The sequence below is a fragment of the Myotis daubentonii genome, chromosome 14 (genome assembly GCF_963259705.1).
Source record: "Myotis daubentonii chromosome 14, mMyoDau2.1, whole genome shotgun sequence".
NCBI lineage: Eukaryota > Metazoa > Chordata > Mammalia > Chiroptera > Vespertilionidae > Myotis > Myotis daubentonii.
In genome coordinates this window covers 18,219,196-18,235,676 of record NC_081853.1, presented here as the reverse complement: position 1 = coordinate 18,235,676, position 16,481 = coordinate 18,219,196, and the positions used below count along the sequence as shown (strand labels likewise).

Below are 16,481 nucleotides of genomic sequence, written 5' to 3'. Positions count from 1 at the left end.
GCTAATCTAGCCTTTGCCTGAGGCTATCCAGCAAATGCCTCTGTGCAGGGCTTGGGCAGGGCGGGTCGAACAGGATCAACAGCGTGGGCCGGAGAGAGCAGTTATGGCGGCTCTCAGTCCTGTCCCAAGGGGCTCTGCCTCTCTGAGTCCCAGCACCCGCTGCAAAGCTCGGAGAGAAAGCTGCACTCGCTCTGACCGAAGCCAGACAGTCCCGCTTCTCCCGCCTGAGTCTGGGTCCCTAAAGACTCGCCCGGATCTGGAGCTCAGAGTCTGCGACTCCCTCCCGATTGAAAACAACAACCGCGCCCTCCGCCGCCAGCCCGCTCCGCGCACTCCGCACCTCAGAATTTGACTTCAGCACTGCGCCTCCTCTGAGTGTCCGTATGCGTTTCTCTTTCCTCCTAGTTGTAGGACTTCCACTCAGCCAGCGCCCCTGTGGTTCTGGGTGATGTCCCTTCCGTTTTTTGGTTTCACTTTTGAAGTAGTTGTTCAAAGCAGCAAACTCCGGCGTTAACCTATGCCGCCATCTTGGTTCTCCCACCTCCAGTTCTTGACGGTGAGACAGTGGAAGCAAGTGCAAGAGACTGGCAGGAATCAGGCACTGCCCAACCCTCCCAGGTCTCAGGGCCCCCAGGCTTTGCTCACTGACTGGCTCCCCTTCCAGCAGACAATGCCTTCTCTTCCGCTCAGGCTTCCCTAAGGCCTGGACCACTGGTGGTGACAGCTGTCTGCTTCAGACTGCTCACAGGTTAAGGTCAACTGATCACACTGAACACAAAGAACTCCAAATATTTTCACTGGTTCTTCAGGTAAAGAGAATTGTTAGCAGTAATTGTAGCAGTTAGCCTGCTTATCTGTACAACACATGCTAACAACTCTAAATTATACCCAAGTCATTCATATTGGCCGTATCAAAGAAACAAAATTCCCTTTTCTGCTCTTGTTCTGTTTTGGTCAGATGACGACTGTTTTCTTTTCCTTGCCCTAGAGTATGTTGGGTAACAAAAGCCAGCCAGCCCAGCCTTAAACCTTTGCGTTGACAAATCTAGACCTGAATCTGCCCTCATCATTTTTGTAATCTAACAGAAAATTAAAAAAATAAAACTTGTTCCTATTTGAAATTCCGAGTCACATCATGTGCTCCCTGTTCTAGCCAAGAGGGAAAATGCCATGACCACACCATTTTCACAATCCAGGCGCCGAAGTCACACACCCACTCCTCAGGGACGCAGGAGACTGTCTCATGTCGCTTAGAAGTCAACTTCAAGGAAGAGCTTCACCACTGGACAACTGCTCAACCACTCACATCACCGTGGAGTTCCTGAGACCCTGAATGGGGCAGGGGACCTTAGCGCATTTATTCTCAAACGTCTTGACTGCAGAAGCAGCTTATAATTTCACACCAAGGTCATGTTCTCAACACACAAGTTAAAATTCATTTATTTTCCACGAAATTGAAGCACTTAGGGTAATAAATTAAAAAAATATATATACATATATATATATATATATTCTCTAAGAGTCTTTTATACCAAGAGGCTTGTTTGGGGTCTCCAAGAGTGACTTTTCCTGCCCATTTCACCATACGAAGGCAGCTCGCTCTCGTAACATGCGGACACCAAAGCGCTGCCATTCTCGCTGGTAGATCCACAGTTCCTGTGTCGTATCCAAACAAGCCAGCACTGCGCCCCCTTTCCATGAAATCAGCCGAGGATCCATGTCCTAGAGCAGCGGTACAGATAGGTCAGCACAAGCAGACAAGATGTCCACTCAATCATTTATTTGAATTGGGGGCGTGGGGGCGAACCCCCCGGGCTGAATCAATACCTAATAAGCCAGATTTTAAACCTGCATTAAGGACTCATGAACTACAGGCCTCTTTCTGTTTCAACTGACAAGAAAACTTTTTAGTTTGTATTACGAAAGCTACTATTATTCACTATTATTCCACAAATAGTCAGTTCTGAAGACAGAACATATGTAAGGAAATAACTTACTTTGAAATTGGAGTAGAATAAATATATCCCACAATCTCTCCCTCAGGATTAAAATTAAGTGAGAACATTCCCAGGAAATGCCAATGAGATATGATGAAGTATAGGCACAATTTGTTTCTAAATTCCTAGGTTTATACTTCAAGACAGTTCAAGCCTAAATGATTCTTAAAATCACCTGGTCTAGGGACCAGTAGCAGATTCTCAGCAGGAAAGATAACACGGGAGTTGTTCTGGCTGATGGCATGACATGGGCCAGTCTCCTCCAGGTCCCACTGTCCTACAACGGCACCCAGTCTTGCTGGCTTTGGACAGCACAGCAGGGACTAAAACCCAGAATCCAGTCCCCTTGCCCAGAGCTCCTTTCTCCACATCTGTGACCTGCTGTAAGTAACATTTCCACTTGCCCCAAACCCTCAAGAACTCCCAGACATATGACCATAACTTCCAGGATTTTATCTGTCCGCATACAATAGAATTAGAAATAATCAATGCTTGTTTCATTTACACAGTCCAACTTGTACCATGAACAACATACCTTGGGCCTTGTGATAACTTCCACATTTTCAATAATTCGCCTGAATGAAGGTGGCATTTTGTTGAGAATTCTGTGCTGCAGAAATTCTTGTGCTTTATGAAACATCAAACCACCTCCCACCACCAGGATGGAACTGTACATCTTCTTTTTGGTGTCATCAGATGCTGCAAAGACAGTGATAGCCCTTCCACGCTTTTTCTCCATACCCACCCCACCCTAGGGATATCCACCACCACCTCTTGCTTAGTTAGATAATGCAAGAGCCTGCTCAAGGATCTCTCTCCAACCCAACAATGCAGCCAGAAGAACCTTACAAAACACAAAATGAGCATGTTGCTGCCCACACCCTGGTACTCGCAGAAAGATCCAAATCTCTGAGGAGGCCTAAAAAGTCCCATGTAGCATGCACTCTCTTCTCTAGCCTCCTCTTCACACCGTGTCCCAGCCACACTGGCCCTCACACAGGCTAAGATCTTCCTCTGGCTAACCTCCACTCACCGCCCAGATCTCTCTCAAGTGGTTTTGTCCCCGACTCCCCCACTCCACACCTCCCCTATAGAGTAAAACACCCTTATTAAATCCCTCATTCAGAAGCTCTCAGTGAGTACTATTTAGTTCAATTCTGTTGCACCTGCCACAGTTGTAATTTCACATTTGTGTGATAACTTGCCTTATTTTGGTCTCCTCCAACAAGGCCAACGACCAATTCCCAACACCCAATAGTGCAAGCACAAGGTAGGTGCTTGGTTGTTTTGAATGAGTAACGCTATGGTACACTGCACAGCCACCCCTAGCTGCAGCCAGTTCATGTAATGGCTACCTCCCGGCCTCCCGAATGTGCTTACAACAGCAGTCTATGCTATGAAGGATGGCTTTATCCAGGCCTAGGGCTTTCCCTTCAAACAGCGAGATGGCAGTCTTCCTGGACATCAGCGCAGTGAGGGCCTCCTCAGAGTCATTGCCAGCCATCAGACAGTCTCCCTGGGAGGATCCCAAATCCACCTCCTGGGAATGGAGTCTTTCGGGAAGATCCGAGGACTGCCCACGAAGATCCCCTTCAAATCCAATGGGCTTGGATGCAGACTTGCGGTCAGCAGTAGCTTTTGCAGACTTTAAATGAAAAGGACAATCAAGTAGATGGTATGACTAAGAACACTGTCCATGTTTTCCAACTAGACCCCCTCCCCCTGCTGCTCCCTCACTATGCACTACTATACACGAGGGCCTGCTGCTGTGGTGCAGAGAGGAGATACACCAGAGTATACAACCACCCACCTGAGAGAGAGGATGACAGAAGAGGATGCACTATGACAATTCTAAAGCAGTCTCTGGCAGGGAGGGCGATCTCAGCACCTTACTATTACAGGCTGGATTTTAAAATTGAGATGTCAGTGCAGCCTAACTTTTCTCCTTGAACTGAGTTTTTAAGCGGAGTATTTCCGTGGAATTCTTGGGCCAGTGTCTGTTATGAAATCCTCATTTTCAGACCTTTTCTAACCACCTCGTGCTCACCTTTGGGGCAGGAATGAGAACTAGAAAATACGGCCCTCTTCTCTTCCCCATGAGCTGCCGTTTCATTAGCAGATAACAGCTCTAATTTGTGCCCCGGCATCAGCCATCCTATTACTAGCATCAGCTCTGGACAAAGGAATGCAACTCTTTGCTTATGCCACACAACCCTCATACCTTATAACTAAATAGAGGTGAGATTTTACTGAAAATATTTACTATGGATAAATATTCAAAAGTCACTCCATTAAATTTACTTTTAAATGTGTGGATTGGTATTCTGAAAAATGGATGAACGCTTGCTGAACCAAAAAAGATCTGCCACCCAGATTTTAAATTTAGACTTCATTTCATCTACAGTTCTAAAACAGGATCAGCTTTAGCACTCTGTCAGATGGCAGTGACTGCATTGATCCATCAATCACGGGCCAACTTCTCCTGCAGGGACAAAACCTCTCCTCTCACACCAGAACCTGCGGACCTGCTCTTGCTTGCTCTGTGTGGCCAGCAGGTAGTGCTCATCATGCGGGTCTTCAGGGTCACCCTGCGACCTGTGCTGCAGAGTCGTCATTTTTTGTCCAACGATTCCAAAGGTTGCTGGATAAAACAAAGCCATTGGAGCCTGTGTGTGGAAGGAAAAGAATAATCACCTGAGATACTGCCTCCTGAAAAAACTGACCCACTAAGTTTTGTTCTTCCAAAAAAACAAAACTGGCAGATTAGATCCGAGAAGTTAGATTGTGCAGTGTCCTTTTTTGGGAAAAGCATTATTTCTTCAGTGCAGACAGGCAGAAAACTCACTTATCATGCAAATTGAATGGGTGACATGACACCACAGGATCTCAAAGCAAATGTTACCTAGAAGAATGGAATCTCTCTCTAAATGACTTAATCACGTAGTGACTAATTAAAAAGATGGTTCTCAGATCTGTTCTAATTTGATTTAGTGAATAATCTACACGAGTTCACATTCTGCCCTCATGAGGTTTCCAGCAAGGGACCGAGCCTGGCTGGCTTTCTTTCTAGCCGTGAAAATATATACCCACGCGTTACCTGGAGCTTTTCGTCTCCTAAGCGAAACTGGTAAAGCAGGGCAGGCGAATCTGGATGTCGAATCTGAAACTCATGGTCCTGAAGCCCAGAGATGTCCTGATTCCAGGAAAAGATGACGTCAGCAAATCAGTAAAAGTGCATGTAAACTCCTCTAATTACAATGAAGCCTCCCTATCATGTTAACCTCACCTATAAAAGGGCTGCCCTACAACTTTCTACCACACCCACTGGAACTTCGTAAGAGTGACTTGCTTTCCTTTTAACATTTGTGAAATTGACACGAATGTTAAATGTTTTGTTTTCTTCATTATCGATAAAACACTAATATAATGATCCAAATCAATCAAAAAACGCTCTCAATAACTGAGGAATGTTACCTAGATTTATATTTCTCAACAATTTTTATCAGAATTATATTACTTGAAAAGGGGAAAAAAATCTAAGAGTATAAAAAGGTAGCGCGCCATATACAGCAATGATAAAATGTTGACTGCTCACAATACCAAGAAAGTGCTTCAAAAGGTACCATTTTACTAAGTGTCTGTACCTACATATTACCTGCTACTATTCTTCACACCTAAAGATTCATCCTTCATCAGAATGACCACAGAACCTATAGAGAGGTATCTGCTAAACTCTTAAAAAAAACAAGCAGTCTCCAGAGCCTGAGACACAGCTATACAGCTCTGACCCCACCAAAAAATTCACTCCTACAGGCTTCAGCTTCAAGGCTTTATCAGCTTAAGTTGAAAGGGTGGCATGATATTGTTACGTTTTTCCTGAAAGCAAAAATAATCAATTTTGATTTTGTTCCCACCTGATCTAAATGACAGAAAGTTTCCTTTAGGTGCTGCAGAAGAAGGCAATCCATTTTATTTGTTAACTGGCATTCTCTATAAGGGAATCCAGCTCGCTGCATCAGCCAGTAAAAACATCTTGATACGTCAGACCCTCCATATGCCAGACAGAGTCTAGAGTTAAGAGAAAGGGCGGATGGGTAATCTCTCAGTTCAGAAGGTGCAAAGGATTCAAAAACTCCATTAGGCACGGTAAAAGAGCAAGTTTCAAGAAATGTCTGTTGAAGGAATAAATTAAAGAATGAAAGAACAGCCCTAGCTGGTTTGGCTCAGTGGATAGAGCGTCAGCCTGCAGAATGAAGGGTCCCGGGTTCAATTCTGGTCAAGGGCACATGCCCGGGTTGCAGGCTCGATCCTCAGTAGGGGGGTGCAGGAGGCAGCCATTCAATGATTCTCCTTCATCATTGATGTTTCTCTCTCTCCCTCTCCCTTCTTCTCTGAAATAAATAAAAATATATTTAAAAAAAAGAATGAAAGAACAGATAAATGGATGGGAGGGTAAAAGGGAACTCTGGAATAAACTAGTGGTACAGCACTTAGAAGCAGTCATGCTATTTGCAAAAACTATCTAAGAAATAGAAAACACTATTAAGTCCAGCTCATTTCCAACATTCACCGTTTGACAGTTGTTTGCCTATGTATATTCCCCAGCAAATAAAGGTGACAAACACTGTAAGACAAAGTTATGGGAGAAATCTGCGAGGGTAATATCCACTAACTGAACGTGTCTACAATTTGGAAAGACCATTGCTACATTATTTCAGTGGTTAGAGAGCTGAAATCCAGTGTTTTCTTAATATCTTGAAAACCACTGGCATTAGACAATACAAACAATGGATGAGCCAAACTAAGTCATACTGGGCTTTAGAATGCTTTGTAACTTGAGGTGGGAGGCAACAGATTAACCTTTCTCATGAGCGTCTTGGGACCTCTTCTGTATTTGTTTCTATACTTTGAGATTCAAACTACCTAATGTAAGGGACAAGAAGAATTCATGCTTCCTGGAGAAGCCATCCTGGGAGCACACAATGCTGCAAGGAGCCCACATGAGCACAACCAGAGTGTGCTTGCTTACCTGTGCGGCGCTTGTCTCAGGAAGGACAAGCAGCAAACCTGCTAGTTATTTTATTGACTCTCGTATCAGTGATGACACATGAAGGGAACTAACCACCATAAAGTTACTCACCGAACACCATTTATGGCAAGAAAAGCAAATACTCAACATGCTAGCTAGCTAGAGAACTCAAACCTGAAAACCTATTTTCTCTTACACGACTTGCCTAAATTGGTGTCTCTAGGCCAGACCACAGCAAAAGACACAGAGGTAACCTATAAGCTTCCTCTATGGGACAGCACAGCACACGCTAGAACTTTCAGGAGCTGCTGGTGTGAACTTACACTAGAGAGTCCCAAAGGAAAGGGTAAAATCGGCTGTGTATATAGTCTTGCTGGAATTTGCACTTCCACAATATTGCTGGTTTCCTATGCAAAATCGGAATATATAATTCCTTAAAAATAATTTCTTTCTGACTGGTGGTGCTTTATAGTTGAACAGGCTGTGAGGGGAGAAGGATGGGGAATGCCACCTTCCACGTCCCTTACCGAGTATTCCGATGAGAGACCCCATCCTCCACACAGCATACACTTGTCTTCTGGTCCCCAACATCTACAATACACGTGCTGCTTAAACCACTTCCAAAAGTGGCACACACAGACTCCTGATGGACCACAATCCCTAAAACAAAAGGCAGAGGAGCAATGAGCTGGGGAGCAGCAACACTCCTAAAACAAATCATCAACTAAAGTCTAGGAACTTCTGGGCAAATATTCAAGCATTGCCGAATCTCTCAAATAAATACTTCAATAAAGCAGTAAATTGGATTAACTTTGTCACTGAAAAAGACTCTCATTTCAAGTAGGCTTCACTGGAGTATCAGACATACCTGAGAAACCCATCTTCATTAGGATCATATTCACCAATTCTTTCACATGCTGCTTATTATAAATATCAGGAATTAACAAGATACACCTATAATACTAAGAAGAACAAAGAAAAAAATACTAAATGGTTAACATTACAGTCAGGTCAAATACATTTCACACTTGTCTTCAGAGAGGATTCTCTCTAAAGCAGTAGCAGTAATGGTTAGAGGCCCAGAATAAAAGCTCAAAAATATCTTTTGGGTTTCATGAAAAAATAATGTTGATTTTTTTCTTTTTCTTTGAATTATTTAACTACTAGAGGCCCGGTGCACGAAATTCGTGCACTTGGCGGGTCCCTCAGCCCGGACTGTGCCCTCTCACAGTCTGGGGGCCTAAGCCAGCAGTTGGACATCCTTAGCTCTGCTGCGGAGGTGGGAGAGGCTCCTGCCACCACCACTGCACTCACCAGCCATGAGCCCGGCTTCTGGCTGAGCGGCTCTCCCCCTGTGGAATCACACTGTCCACCAGGGGTCAGCTCCTGCGTTGAGTGTCTGGCCCCTGGTGGTCTGTGCATGTCATATAGACTGGTTGTTCCGCTGTCGGGCCAAAACCGGCTCTCCGACATCTCCCAAAGGGTCCCAGATTGTGAGAGGGCGCAGGCCTGGCCAAGGGACCCCACCGGTGCACGATTGGGGCTGGGGAGGGACACAGGTTGGCCAGCCGGGGACAGACCGCAGGAGGGCTCCAGAGCATGTCTGGCCCGTCTCTCTCAGTCCTGATTGGCCAGACCCCAGCAGGAATCTAACCTACCGGAGTACCTGCCCCCTGGTGGTCAGTGCACGACTTAGCAAGCAGTTGAGTGGCCTTAGCATATTATTAGCATACTAGGGGCCTGGTGCACGAAATTCGTGCACTGGGTGTTTGTGGGGGGGGGGGGGAATGTCCCTCAGCCCAGCCTGCCCCCTCTCACATACTGGGAGCCCTCAGGCGTTGACCCCCATCACCCTCCAATCACAGGATCAGCCCCTTGCCCAGGCCTGACGCCTCTGGCCTAGGTGTCCGGCTTGGGCAGCGGGGACCTGCAGTGGCAGCGGGGGGGGGGGGGGGGGCCACAATCGCGTGGGCTCCGCCCCTGCCTTTGCAGGATGCCTCTGGCTGAGGCGTCTGGCCCGGGCAGCAGGGACCCACAGCTGCAGCGGCCCCGCGATCGTGGGCTTCGCTTTAGGCCCAGGCAAGGGACCCCTAGCTCCTGGGACTGCCAGCTTCGACCATGCCCAGCTCCCATCGCTGGCTCCACCCCTACTTCCTGCTATCACTGGCCAGGGCGGAAAAGGCACCTGATTCTCCGATCATGGCTGGGGGGCAGGGCAAAGGCGGCCCCAGGGCCGCCTTTGCCCTGCCCCCCAGCTCTTAGCTCCCCCCTGGGTTTCCGATCACTGTCAGTGGCAGGGGGCTTCTTCCTGCTTTCCCTTTTGCCTCCCTGCATTGTGCCTACATATGCAAATTAACTGCCATCTTGTTGGCAGTTAACTGACAATCTTAGTTGGCAGTTAACTGCCAATCTTAGTTGGCAGTTAATTTGCATATGGCCCTGATTAGCCAATGAAAAGGGTATCGTCGTACGTCAATTACCATTTTTCTCTTTTATTAGTGTAGATTATGCTTTGATTGGTTGAATGGCCAACTAGACAACCGGATGCTTAGCATATTAGGCTTTTATTATATAGGATTGCGCTTTGATTGGTTGAATGGACGACCAGACAATTAGCATATTAGGCTTTTATTATAGAGGATTGTGAAATGAAAAATAAGGTAACTCGTGTCTGAAAAAGGTCCAGAGAGAAGGCATAAACATGAGCAAGCTTGCTGCCTGCAGAGCAGGAGAGACAGACATCAAAGAAACAAACAGAACACGAAAAAGAGGAAGCTTTAAGGGAGATTAGATTCAGTATAGAAAAGATATCTTCACCTGAAGGCCAAGAATGCTTTTAGGACACTATATTTCAAAGAACTCAGTAATGGATACTTTAATTGACCAAGAATCTTTTTTTTTTTAAACATTTTTTTTAGAGAGAGAGGAAGAAGGGAGAGAGATAGAGAGAGAATAACATTGATGAGAGAGGAACATCATCGATGGGCTGCCTCCTGCATGCACCCCTACTGGGGACTGAGCCTGCAACCCAGGCGTGTGCCCTAACTGGAAATCAAACCAGTAACCTCTTGGTTCCTCTGTCAACACCCAACTGCTGAGCCCCATGAGCCGAACTTTTTGAAAAATATATTTTTATTGATTTTAGAGAGGAAGGGAGAGGAAAAGAGAGACAGAAACTTCGATGATGAGAGAGAATCACTGATTGGCTGCCTTCTGCCCCTACTGGGGATCAAGCCCATTCAACCCAGGGATGTGCCCTAATGGGGAATCAAACAGTGACTTCCTGGTTCATAGGTCAATGCTTAACCACTAAGCCACATCAGTTGGGCGACCAAGAATCTTAAAGACAATCCAAGTAATTGGGAATCTGAGCTCACCTTTAAATCTTTCAATGGAATTTCCAAGTATTTTTGTATTGCATGAGACCATATTACTTCAATATCTGCCAGAACAGCTGTAAGGGAGCCCCCAGGTCCCGGGTGAATATTTAACTGACCTCTTCTAATAGGCCAGTGGATATTGTAACAGTCCAGTGGATTAACATACAAGGCCTAGAAGACAGGGAGATGAACACATTAAAACTCTTCTCTCAGGGTTTTCTGGATTCACACTCAAAATTCTAAGGCTAGAAATCATCATTAACACTTGCTGAATGTTCTAAGTGTTGAGGGTGGAATATCTATTACTTCAAGAGCCAATGTGACTATCTGGTCCTCAAAGTAGAATTACGGAATGCCAGGGAACTAGAACTGGATGGGAAAGTAAATGAATTTCAGCATTAAGACGAGGTTTTCTTCTTCCATTTCACAGTAAAGAAGTTTCCTACCTCTTCACCGACCAAAAACTCAGGGTGATGAGATGTGTTTGTCCATTTATTTCCAGAACAGTGATCTAAAATTGCAGGTCGCATCTGCTTGTTGTAGGAGCGTGCCTGAAATGAAATTGCATCATTGATTCTCTGAATTTAGGCAAGGGGGAAAAAAGGGTGTGTATTTGAGTCCTCTTTTCTCCTCTCCCTCAGGGACCACATATAGTGGCAAATTTTAATCACAAACCCAAGATATTTGGGGGAATATTGACTGGTAATAAAAGGATTATCTTGCCCTTCTCCACAATCTAGATTTTCCCTGTGATTTTTGACACCTAGGCTGTGAATCACAGCCAGTCCAAAATTAATACTGCACTCTACCTAAAGTTGAATACAAATTTACATATCATACTGACTCATAGCTAATTGTATTGGTTTACTGCATTAAAATAACTATTACAACAAGAATACAGCTTCCCACCAAGGTCTTGGAATTACACACTTAAGACTCTCAGGTAAACTGTAAATTTTATCAACTTGTGACAGGAAATACCACCTTATAAATCATTTGGCTTGCCTAAGCATTTGTGACACTGATTCAGGTATTCCATAGGTGATTAGGAATGGTTTTTCCTCCTTTTCAAAGGAAATCCCTTATTGCATTTGCATAATGAAATAGGTAGAGCACATGAACAGCATTATGCTATAATAGCTGTGCTAAAAGAATAAATCTGAAGAGTTGAAACTGAACCTGTTCAGGGGACACAGGAATCCGCCTTGTACCATTTGACATCTTTTTAGACCATATCGCTTGATCCACCATTTTAAGACCATTTTGTCTTTGTTCGTTACTTTCAGGTTTCTGGGGAAAAAAAGAAGGAAAGATGAGTGGTACAATGGACTTAGTGAAAAGGAAAGGCAAACTAGCAAACTACTAATTTAATGCAACAATGGGAAATGCTCCCTTGTCAACAAGTAGCTTCCCTAATCTGTCATATGTATTAATCTTTGGAATTTAAAGTAATCTTTGTATTATTTATAAATAAAAAGTCATAAAAGAACCCTCACTATAAACCAATTCTTTGCAAAAATCTATAACTTTGAGTAACTTTGGGTTGATAAAAAAATTTCATACTACTAATGAGAGCACAGCTATTTTTACATTTACAAAGTATTTCAGACTCATATAATTATATCATTTGCATGTTTAAAATTTGTAACAATGTTATACTTCTTCATGTGTTATCTTGCTTAATCAATAAGTGTTCAAATTACAGTGATACTGTAAAGAATATATCCACACCTTTTTTTTAGAAAATATTATTTTCTTTCAATTTTTTTTCTCTAAAGTCAAATCACTCAATGATAATGTGATTTTTAGATTCTTATATCATTAAGTTATATAAACTTAAGTAAAGTTGGCTAGTTATGCTAAAAAATGGAACCCTGGGGGGGATAAAGACACATTTGTAATACCTTAATCAATAAAAAGTTAAAAAAAACAAAGGAACCCTAAAGCTTATTATCAAAATTACAGAAACTGCAAGTTCCTAAAACTACCCTTGATTTAAAACTTAAAAGTGGATTACAGTGTAATATACACATTTAACACCTATCACAAATTTTTTCTGATAATTACCATTTGTAAAATAGAATAAAGTAAATGTTTACTATGAGGGAATACTTTTTGTTTTTAAATTATGATTTGACCTAAGATTGTAGTAAGTGATTTGTGTACAATTCAATTTGCTTATGAATTGAAACATGAATTTAAACTCCTCTAAATATCTGGAAGAAAAAATATCTGAATGCATCATTTTAAGAAAGTGATAAGTCTGTATCTTCCGTTAAAAATCACTCTCCTCAATATCCAATTCATCCCAATGGGTTAAAAAAAATTGAATTATCATATTTACTTCTTTACAATTTAACATTGCTAGCTCAGATGAAAAATGATATTTGTAACCCTGAATGATGCTATTCTTTAAAAACATAAAGCTATGAAGGTGTTTATTCAAGATTACTGCATATACTTGAATGTCTAAGGCTTCCCAAGGAAGCAACCTTGGGCTTTCTCTCCAGTCCTCCATTTCTAACTTACATTTAGTCCTTCCCTTAGGAGCCAGTTGTCTTTGTACAGTGGCTGCCCTTGTTGCTTGTGTCTTCGTGCAATGACATGAGGAATGCTGATAGGAAGTGTGTCTGTGGCTCGACCAATCCTTAAAGTTGTTGAACCCGGATGTATGACAACAATGAAGTTGCTCTGGATTTGCTGCAAATATAACACATAGGAGCGTGACCTTCGTTAAGTAATACACAGGTAACAAGTTAAATAATGTACAGGTAACAGGAGAGACTAAAAAGTTAGTTTCCTGTGATGGTCATCAGACTCAAAGGTATCAAAGTAATTTAGGACAAAGTAATTTTGAGAAGCATCCAATTACTGCTCTCTACCTGAATACAAACTCATTTTATAGTTTTTGTTCCCAGGATCTAATTCAAAGTACATAGCCCAACAAATATTTGCTTAAATGAACAGAACCATGATAATCCAGTGCAAATTAACCTATTGGGCATTTCTGCGCCAGGCACTGTGGGTACAATGGTGACCAAAACAAAGTCCCCCAAATCAGAGAACTTTCCATGTAGGGAAGATAGTTAAACAAGGAATAAGAGTAGGAATACTCTGATTAGTGAAATGCAGGGTTCCCTACATCTGAATCACCTAAAGATGCTTGTAAAAAAAGACTGACCCCAAGCTTTCACTACAAATTTTGCAAATCACAGTCTCCAGGAAGGGAGAGCTTAGGAATCTGCAATTAAAGCTCCTGAAGTGATCAGTATGACCACTCACGTTTACACTACTGGCTGAACAGGTGAGGGAGAAATTAATGTAAGGGTAGAATTACTCTTTTGTAATACTGGAAAGTTTTACACAACTACTTCTTAGTGTGTGCATAAACTGTGCTTTGGTTACTGTTTTTGAAAAAACTTACCCTTGTCCATTCTGTTCTATTTACCTACTCTGGCCAAGAGTCTGGGGTTGCAAAGCCAGAGCTCACACTTATCCTCATAAGTCAGAAAACTTTGCTGCATTTCACAATCCATTCTTGGGAGATGACGAACAAGGACTGACAAGGTGGTACGAATCAGGGCAGTGGACGGCTGTCAATTTTACTTTGAGATAACTGTTTTAGACCCAAAATTCCAAGGGGGCATAATATAATCTGCATCTCTTGGGGAAATTTTAGCATGCAAACCTGTTGAGGGGGACTCAGTTTCAGCAGCACGTGGGTGAAGGAAAAAGGGACTCTGACAATCCTTGAAAACAGGATCCCTCTGTTAAGAACCACCACCCAGCCTGACTCCTTAGCTAGCACCTACTCTGCCCTGCCCTTGAAGCAACAGTTGTATTTTCTTGGTATGTTTCCATTTAAAACATTTCTATCCCTTGCCAATAAAGTCCAGACCTCCCTGATCAAGACCCTGCCTACTTCTCTAGCCTTACTCTAGTCTAGAACCACTTCCTGTTGGTCAGTATATCCCACATACCATTTCATGGATATTATTGTTCAAGATGAGATAGACTTAACAACACAGGTGCCACAGAGGACATGGAAAAACCAAAGGGTGTGCCCAGCCAGTTTGGTTCAGTGGACAGAGCTTCCACCTAAGGACTGAAGGGTCCTGGGTTCGATTCTGATCAAGGGCACGGACCTGGGTTGCAGGCTCAATCCCCAGCAGGAGGCACCTGATTAATTATTCTCTCACCATTGATGTTTCTCCCTCTCCCTTCCTCTCTGAAATCAATAAATATAAGTACTTAAAAAACAAACGAACAGAGGGTGTTATACAGCTGATGGACAGTCAGGAAATGTTGCTAAAGTGGTTAAGGACCCAGGCTCTGGATTCTAAGAACTGGCTTCCAATTCAGACTGTGCTGCTTCTTTGGTCTGCACGAAGTTTCTACCTCACAGAGTAACTGTGAAGACTAAATGAGTTAGTGATCACAACGCTCAGTGTGGCTAGCTCTTCCGAGGTTCTCCACTGCCTTCAGAAGTAGCCGCCATACCTCTGGCTTGTATGACCCTCGTGATATGGCCCCTGCTAATATCTCCACTCTCATGTCTCGTTCCCTTTTCTCCCTCAATTCCAGACATCCGCATCTCCAAGGCTTCATATCCTCTCAGCCCAGGTCTCTTCCAGGCTCTTCCCTCCCTCCCTGAGATGTCCACCCCCACCGCGCCCCCCAACCCCACCCAGCTAACTCTGATCCTCCTTCAGCTCTTGATCCAGATGTCACCTCCTTTGAAGAAACCATTGGCTATCAGGGCTGGAGGAGGTACCTGCTGCGTGCCCAACACTTCCTCATGGTCCTCTGCACCAGCCCACCCCACCCACACCATGCTCAGATCCCCCCTCCCGTGACCCCAACAGTCAGCGCCTTCAGCCGCCCCCAGAGGGGGAGAATCCCGGAAGGTGGGCACCAGCAGCCCTTACAGACCCTGCGGTCACCTCTCAGCTTAAGTGGGAAGACTGAGCCCTGACCACAGTAACCGCCACCCTGAGGGCTGACCAGGGGTGGCCGAGCCATGTGCTTACAGCTGCCTGCCCAGCGGGGCATTAACCTTCCCAGGAAGGACCCTGCCTGGGGTCCAACAGGAAGTTCTGAGCACGGACACGCCTCTTGACTTCTGCTGTGAACTTAATGACCCTTGCCCATTTTCCTATGGGAATGCGGGTGTTTTCTTCACTGATTACTAGTAACATGATAGATATATGTACATACATATGTATATGTACATATAAAGGTCCTTTGCTTACCATGTACTGCAAATAATTTTTCTCTGTTATAACTTAAACTTGCTCTTCACACACACGCATCTAATGTCTGCCCTTTCGTTGCTGTTAAGCTCGAAATGACCTCCACTCCCTGAGACTTCTTTAACAAGGAAAAAGCCCGAACTCTAGCTGTCCCCGACCCAGTGCCCGCAGGCTCTCCCTGTCGCCAGGCCCGACGCTAAACAACACGTGCGACCACGGGACCTCACAGGTCTCGGGGGCAGGTGACTGCCTGTCCCGCTTCAGGGCCGGGAGGCTGCGGCTCGCCCAGCGGCTGGTGCGGACGGACGGTGGGGACCCAGCGCACACCGACCCGGAGGGAACGAGAGGCCCTGGGGCCCGAAGCTTCCGTCGGCCGCCAGCCCCGCGGCGGGTCCCATGCAGGGTACCGGCCCTCCCGAGCCCCGCCCTCGGCGCCTCACCTCCTGCAGCGACTCCGGCACCTGCGCGGGCACGATGGGCCGCTTCACTCCACGCTGCTCCTTTTCCTTCTCCCCGCCCTTCTCCTTCCCGTTTTCTGCGTCCCCCTTCTCCGCTTGGGTCATCGCGGCAGCAGCTCCACGCGCTTCTAGCTCCGGGGCCGCGCAGCACCAGCCGGAACTGAAGACCCCCGCGCAGACGCAGTCCCCGGCCGGCTGCCCTCAGTCAAAATGGCTGCCGGGGCGTCGCCGGAAAATCCCCGGAAACGGAAGGGCGGAGCCGCCCGCTGGGGACGGGCTTGTGCGTGTGAGCGGATTAAGTAAACAGATGGTGCTGGGATTGGTCCTGGCATACCCTGCCGGCAATATCCTGTGCTGTGTTTTGA

At 45.0% G+C, this 16,481-nt stretch overlaps 1 protein-coding gene across 3 annotated transcripts; it reads right to left on the bottom strand.

The window, feature by feature from the left end:
- Nucleotides 1-1,408: 1,408 nt before the first annotated feature.
- ACTR8 (actin related protein 8) lies at nt 1,409-16,295 on the bottom strand. Of its 3 annotated transcripts, XM_059663270.1 has the most exons (13): nt 16,099-16,294; nt 12,936-13,106; nt 11,586-11,696; nt 10,853-10,957; nt 10,404-10,577; nt 7,895-7,988; nt 7,554-7,686; nt 5,912-6,065; nt 5,095-5,190; nt 4,523-4,663; nt 3,378-3,642; nt 2,533-2,696; nt 1,409-1,722 (listed from the first exon to the last, which is right to left on the bottom strand). In XM_059663270.1, exons 1-13 carry the CDS (start codon nt 16,219-16,221, stop codon nt 1,579-1,581), a joined length of 1,875 nt encoding a protein of 624 aa, XP_059519253.1. In that variant the 5' UTR covers nt 16,222-16,294; the 3' UTR covers nt 1,409-1,578. The 3 variants fall into 3 exon arrangements, with proteins under 3 accessions (XP_059519253.1, XP_059519254.1, XP_059519255.1); XM_059663271.1 differs by lacking the exon at nt 12,936-13,106 and having other exon boundaries at nt 16,099-16,295; XM_059663272.1 differs by lacking the exon at nt 10,404-10,577.
- Nucleotides 16,296-16,481: the final 186 nt, after the last annotated feature.

Excerpts from the sequence above, each read along its gene's own strand:
- ACTR8 (XM_059663270.1), bottom strand. The coding sequence starts at position 16,221 with ATGACCCAAGCGGAGAAGGGGGACGCAGAAAACGGGAAGGAGAAGGGC. Across the intron at positions 10,958-11,585 it reads TTCCTGTGTCCCCTGAACAG|GCACGCTCCTACAACAAGCA; the intron begins GTTCAGTTTCAA and ends ATTTCATTTCAG. Across the intron at positions 5,191-5,911 it reads CTTTCTGTCATTTAGATCAG|GACATCTCTGGGCTTCAGGA; the intron begins GTGGGAACAAAA and ends TCCTGGAATCAG.